The sequence below is a fragment of the Anopheles cruzii genome, chromosome X (assembly GCF_943734635.1).
Source record: "Anopheles cruzii chromosome X, idAnoCruzAS_RS32_06, whole genome shotgun sequence".
Taxonomy (NCBI): Eukaryota; Metazoa; Arthropoda; class Insecta; order Diptera; family Culicidae; genus Anopheles; species Anopheles cruzii.
Window position 1 is genome coordinate 1,643,526 of NC_069143.1, and position 7,309 is coordinate 1,650,834.

The window sequence follows — 7,309 nt, forward strand, 5'->3', positions numbered from 1 at the left end:
CACACACACACACACACACACACACACACACACACACACACACACACTCATATGCTTACTAAAACCGGCATATGCTGGCATACGAGCGGCTAAAAGCTGTCAAATTAAGTTTAATCTTCTCACGAAACGCTTTTCGGCGCCCGCGACACCGCCCACCATCGTTCTGCTTGTTAGCAGCACGTTTTGTAGCCTAGCAAACCCACCCAGCCACCCATCCACCGAGGATGTCGATAAAGTCAGGCAGCTTCCATAGCATTCCGAGACCGAAACCACGGGCGACGGGAGCCTGGGAAGGTGGTCAGAAAAAAGGCAGACGCAGGACCTTCGGGAAGGGGAATGGGGAAGATTAATGTAGGATGATGCAGCCCAGACGAGAGGGTGGTTTTGAGAGTCGCGGTTGTGGCGGAGTCGGAGAGGCGCAGTCACATGATAAAATATGAATTAGACTAGGCCAGGCACGGGTGCTAAAACGCGGTGGCCGTAAGGGAACGGAGGGGGGTTCTGGTGTACGGGGTAGTCTGAAGAGCGGTACCTCGGCTATGCCCCTGATGTCAGCGCACGAGCGTCACGTGAAGGTGGCACGCTGCCTCCACTCAAAGGCCACATCTTCCGGTGGGTGATTTGTTTAAAAAAAGGAAACCCATACCACCGTTACACCTTCCACGCACACACACACGCGGACAGCATAAATCGCGTGCCGTGTAGGTGAGCATAGAACACGGTGCCTCACGGTTCAGCCTCAGCCGGTGCATCTCTCGTTTGTTATGCTAGCCTACCTTACCTAAGATCCGGCTCAGTTGCCTTTCATGTCGAAAGCCGGCCGGTTTCGTGTACAAGGTACTTCACATAAAGATCACCGGGAGCCCTTCAAATTCACGCAGGGCGCGGTGTTAAAATGTACGTCAGAAACCGCGCTGGGACTTGGGGATCACATTAGGTATCTACATATTTATTACTTTTCGGTGCCTATCAACACCTTTGAATGCACGTACACGCTTATGTCATATATATTTTGTCATTTAAAGCAAATCACTTCAGCATAAAATATAGAACGACCGTTCTTGGCCGTGTCTAAGATTGGTGACGGAAAGCCCAAGGTAGCACAAAAATATGGAACTATGTGCGACTCCCCTCAAATAGCCCGTACCCTCAAAACTACTAACCTTGATTCTCGTTTAATTACCTATGTTTATAAAATTTAAAAAAAGCTTAAAAAAGTAATAATAGGAAAACCTTAACTGTCGCCCGAATAGCCTAGAAGTAGTAGAAGTGCTAGTAAAAAAACACTGAACACATGTTGGACGACAGGAATATATCCCGATTTGCTTCTCTACCTTATCTTCACCTAATTCTGGACCTACTTCTGAAGAGATGGACCTATTTCTAATAGCGATTAGAAGAAAAATCGTTAAAGAGTTCGTTCTCAGAACTCAAACATCGTGTTTTAGCCATGAAAACACATAAAGTCAACGATGCTGCTCTCTGAATCTCTGAGTTCTTATTCTAGTTTAGTGAATGACTTCACGTACTTCAAGCATTTTGGAGATCCGAAGCATCGGATATAGTTATTCTTGTAGAGTTCCGGGGTTGGAGCTTCCGGGCATATTCTTGAAATTTGCCAATACCGTTTGGCCCAAGCACACCAACGCTTGCTTAGAGTAATGATAGTTATGACGAGTTATCGGCAGCTTTTAGTCACACGCAATGACATCAGCCTGTTCCAATACCGAGGCAGTGCCAATGGAGATTGATTCAAGCATGATATCCTGCAGAACTGATTAAATGGTTCACTCTCACTAATGGGGTCTACTCGTACTAATGGGGTCCTTATGTTCTGGCTATAAACGGGTCCGCATGCGACCGTCCATTTTAATTGATCCAGTTGCAAATATAATGTTATTTATTTTTATTATCACATGCAGAGCCGCATTTAGCACCAGCTCTTTTGCGCTCCAGTTGACCGGCACTGTCAGGATGCAGACCTACGTCTTTCGCTTCGAAACCGATTAATCGGTGCAGCGCAGACGGATGTCCGGATGTCTACAGACGAGCAACAAATATTGACCTATCAATGATAAATTGGTCTTCATGTCTGTTGACTATCTTTGATTAAAAACTAAAATCAATCCATTTTTATAACGCTTTAGCAACCGACCTACAGTTTTCTACATCGCTAGTCCGTCTTCACCAACATAAGTGGTTAACATGGCCATCGCCATTGTATCAAGTCCATCTACAAAAATTGAAGTACTTGCGCTGCAGAGAAATAAAACGCATGTACTTACTGGATACATACTGATTACTTACTGGATATGCCACCCAGCAGCAAATCAATTGGTCGGACTTTGCTTACACCGACTTGCCACTAAGCTTTGCCTGAAGCTCGTTCAACCAACCAAAGCTACACCCAAAGCTCAACACACGCGACTGCGTGGAACTTTTTTGCACTCATTCGGTGAAACATTTCACACACAAAGGCGAAATGTTTCACTTTTTCCCTTGCAAACTCAGAAAAGTTTCTCGCTTCAAATAAACAGCGCAACGGCGATTCCGATGGGATTTTTGCAGTTCTTTCCACATATTCAGATGGTGTGTAATTCAAGTCAGTGCAAATATTGAACATTAGTGTTTTTCTGGCTACATGTTATTGCTCGTAGTATTTATTTCCATGGTCCTAGCTTTCACTCACAAAAGATGTTGCATGATGTGCTATATGCTTCTGGCTTGAAATGGTGCTTCCTGCATCCAGTTGCGCTGATCACATTTTTCGTCACTTATTTTCAATTGCCAGTTTGCCATCTACAAAAAGAACGAAGCGCAAAAAGGACTGTAAGCAATTGGTGTGAAGCATGGAAAATGCTTTACCGCCGAGCTGTAATCCGGTAGAAGATGCATAATAAAAAGCCAAACTTCAACATGCCAAATCGCAGACTTCCCTTCAGCCGCCCTATCGTTTAGCGGCTCCCTCGCGACCCATTTACGGCGCCGTCCATGCCGCAAATGAGCACCAAATTAGGCACCGATTCGGTGCGGGACGAACCAACCGGCTTATCCATCCATAACGGCACCGTGTCGGCCGCAAACCGTGCCCAACTTCCGTCAGCCAAATCACGTGCCTGCGTCGTCAACCGCGGTCACACATGTGGAGGCTGCCCGGGGCCTAGGGGAGGCAAGGCACAGTAACAGCGAAAGCTAAACTGAAAACCACTAAAAAACGGACAGGCAGGGAGAGGTAGGGTGGGCTCTAATGGAAGGATAAAAATTGAAGATTTTTATCTTAAACATCATCATCGTCGTTGTCGTCCGGTGACCACGTGCTCACGTGCTTGTTCCCTTGGTTTGTTTAAAAGGGTCGGCCCATCTGCTACTTAATCGGTCATTCTTATCGCATCCATCACGCCGCGACAGAGACCGATAGAGAGAGAGAGAGAGAGAGAAAAGGAGGAAGAGATAGATGAAGAGCGTTCGTGAAAATCCAATAGAACGTAAAGGAAAAGCCGTAATGAAGAGAATTGAAATGGAACAAAAAAAAGGCGGCGTGCAATCTAGGAAAAGGAAAGCGATAAGGGAAAAGTGCCGGAAAGTTGGGAAATCGATTTCAAACCGATTTGTGTGATTTGGCAAAGCCGATGACTAAACACAGCAGAAGACGACAAGTGCAAAGGTGTGGAGTTCAGTGTTTTATTTGCAAGCAGCCATACAAGCACAAGGCGCAAGCCAATCCAGGTTGGGCCTAGTTGGTCAACGTCGACACAGAACTGCGTACTCTCCACGTCTTTATGCATTCGTTATTGATTTAATTATAGTGATTGTTTTATCTATTATTAGATTTAAAGGGATTTGGTTTTCTATCAATATCATTTCCTTCAGCAAGTACAGAGCCTTGTTATCACCAACTCAAGCGGTTCCGATTGTTCACATCGTTCAGATTCCTGCCTCCGGATCTATGGCAACAGCTAAGATAATTTTCAATGACTATATTGTACATTTCGGGTGTTAGCTCGGCCATAAGTCGGGCGAATGTTACCATATCTTCGATTGCAGGCCAAAAATAACGTGTGTCATGCGTCTATCGTCTGTGATCGTCCATCGTCCATAGCCGTAAACCGTTTTTTAAACGACTCTTTTGGCTTGGCACGGACATGGTACTACTGCCTGACAGTGGAAGCCTCGAGAGAAGATTGGTTTCCGACTATTAGAGTTCCGACGGAGTGGTGCAAACGATTGTAAGCAGTCAACATCCGGAGGGATCTCACAAGCGGGATCAAACGGTCCAAGAGTAAAAGGCTGAAGACGAGAGCGTTCCGTAGACTAATGATATCTTCTTTATTCTAACAATTTTCTCAATTTATAGTACTTTTTCTTATGATTAAACTAGCTTCGTCTCTTTCTTTCGATGCATCGCTTATTGGTGCTGGTCGGCCCAATTTTGGACCTTGCTGTAGCTAACCTTTTTCTAAAACTCGTTTTTTAAATTTAAAAACTGGCTTATCTTTATCGTTTTCGGGATATACCGGTGTCTCTGTTCAATCGATTAAGGGTGTTCAGCACCCCAGATGACGTATTTTGGCTTGCTTAAGAGCCTTGTCGCAGAAGAAAAATGAGCGTTTCCACCCTGTTGCTCAAGAACCCGATTTGCGTTTTGTTCTGTTGTTGAACGATTTATTTTCTTAAATGGCAGACCTTTAACTAAAAGTTTGATGCTTGGATTGACAGATACATATATTCGAAAACTGTAAAATACCAGCCCTGTGATTTCGAAACAGCAATTTCCTCACTCCTTGACTTAACTATGTCCATTGGTCAGTGTCCCGATTTTTTTGCATTCATGTCTTCTTAGTTCATCGATGTTACTGTGTAATTCTTGTATTCGTGTATGTTTCCTTCTAAATACCGGTTACCAACTTCTGCGTTCGTTTCACCAGTCGCGTGTGGTGTTCGTTCTAGCTCTTAATTAAGTAAATTTGTCAATTAGGCTACGTTGCCTGTTGACTGTTTTTGTAATAATAAATAATAACCAAAAACTACCACTTCGTTATCTGAAACCCCGTTTCGAAAAATCACAAGGCTTCGAAATGCAAATAAAAGAGGTCATTGGTTGATGCAGCCGCCAAGATCGGCCAGATCACGGTGGTTCTCGGCGCACGGACTTGTGCTGTGGACTGCGAGGAGAGTGCGTTCCGCTTTCCGACCCGCACAGCCATCGGAAAAGTGATTTATCTTACTGGAAGAAACATTTCCCAACCCGCAGACGCCGCTGCGTCAGTATTACACTGCGAATTTGCGAGAGTTAAGTAAAGAAAAAAAAATCGGTTCGGGAAAAAAGGACGACGTTGATTGTAAGTGGCGCGGGGCCCCCGGTCGCATTAGTCGATTTTGGCAATCGATAACCAGACCAGACCAGGGCCGGCTAGCCGGCCGGTCGGCCCATTTTAAAGGCTTTTAAGTCCGGCACACGGGGTCCACACGGACGGTTCACGCTCCATTTCCGCCGTTCCATTTGTGCCTCCGGCCTCCGGTCTGTGCGCCTTAATCGACAACCGTACGGGGAAGCCCGGACGAACCGAACGCAGGCCGAGGCAGGTGCGGGGCCAGCGAAAAACCTTTGAGCCAGATTGATTTATGATGAATATTTAATCGTTTTGAATGCGTCCACGGCACGGCGGTCCCGTGGCCATGGACACGGTTTCGGAGCCGGAATTCGGGCCGTAGAAGAAAAATCAGAAATCACAACAACAACAACAACAAAAGAAACCTCCAGTACGTTACGGATGAGCTGCGTCGGGACACACGAATAAGGAACGTACGAATGCCGACCGTTCCTCCGGACAGCACGGAGCCAGGAGCCGCGGTGACACTATCCATTACCCGGGAGCGGACGCCGGGGTGGCCGTAGCGGAAGGGTATAAAATGCAAAGTACCGTGCCGACCGGCCGGCCGGCCAGCCGACCGAAGGGTGGAGAAAATTTGGTGGAAAAGCCGTGCAAAATGCTCAATCGGCACGGCGTGCCGAATTGCCCGCTCTCTCTCTTTTTCGGCTCCCTTTTTGCCGCCACCGGATGGCGGCGGGCTGGGTCGACGGGGTCGACGACAGGCCATTTAAGTGGGTAAGCAGATAAATAAATAAATAAATAAAACGGCACGCCGCCGGCGACGGCGCATCGACGGTCATCGACGACTTCCGGCGTGGCGCGGCGCGGCGCGAGAGCAATGTGAGAAAAGTTGTCGCACACGCCGGCACACACACACGGGCGAAGGGAGAAGGGGCCCCGACCTCACCTCACCCCGTCGTTTGGGTTGGGATGGTTTCCCGAACCCGAACCTACACGGACCCGCAGTGCTTGGGATGCAGTGAAACTACTACTACGCCAGAGAGAGTTAGTGAGAGAAAGGGAGAGCGAGAGAGAGGTGCAGGGTGGATGGGGTGGATGGGCGTCCTGGCGCCCATCGCGGTTCAACGACGGAAAACGACGGCACGCGCCACAATCAAATAAGCGATTATCGATCAAAAAAGTGGTTGGCTTTGTGTCGGTGAAGCCATGTAATGTGTTTATCGCCCAACACCCCACTCCAGCCAGCCAGCCAACGCACCGCAGGGCAAGGGTCCCGGGGAGTGGAGTGTGTGTTTATTAGCCAAAATTTATTGGCCCTTTGCCACGTTCACGTTCTGTGTCAGGGATGTGCGTGGGACGGATAATCGCATTGAAAGCTAATCCGTTCCGGTGCTGCCACCGCGATACGGTCATTAGGAGGGTTTTTATTAGCTCAAAGGCGGTCCCTGTCGCTGGATGTCCTTGCTAGTGTAGGGCGCCCGGTTCGGGTGCCGCTGCACCGGAGTTCGAATCCGCGCGCCACTGTGTGTGAAAATGATCAATTGCCGCGCGCGCTTCTTCCCTATACACTTTCTTGAATTAACCTCGTTAGTAGTGATAAGTGAGTGATAAGGACCACTATCACGCGAGTGTGTGTGAATGAAGCTCTGGGTACACTAATGAAACACCAAAGACCAAGAATTACCATTCTGCTGCTGGCTGCTGTTGCTTCTTCTCAAACACGTGCAAGGTTTAGGGACTTTTGCAAGTTTAACCAATCAATATTAAAGTCTCCCCTTACCAAATTCTTTTTGTTAAGATGAACAAATTCCTCTAGCCATACATCTAGTATTTCCATACAACGTGAATCACTTGAACTTGGTGAGTGGTACAGAACACCGCAGTTAGCTGGCGTCGCACCGCGAGAAACGGAACTGTCAAGAAACCAATTATTTTCTTCAGTTCTATTGACTAAAACCTTGATGACAACAGAATTG

General features: G+C 47.3%; 1 protein-coding gene across 1 annotated transcript in view; it reads right to left on the reverse strand.

Moving 5' to 3' along the window:
- The window catches only part of LOC128275558 (tyramine beta-hydroxylase), a 20,439-nt gene extending 14,574 nt beyond the window's left edge, over nucleotides 1-5,865 (reverse strand). The window contains exon 1 of the mRNA XM_053014142.1: nucleotides 5,808-5,865. Within this exon, the coding sequence (XP_052870102.1) occupies nucleotides 5,808-5,865 (58 nt within the window). The remainder of the gene's footprint in view (nucleotides 1-5,807) is intronic.
- Between the last annotated feature and the right edge of the window lie 1,444 nt (nucleotides 5,866-7,309).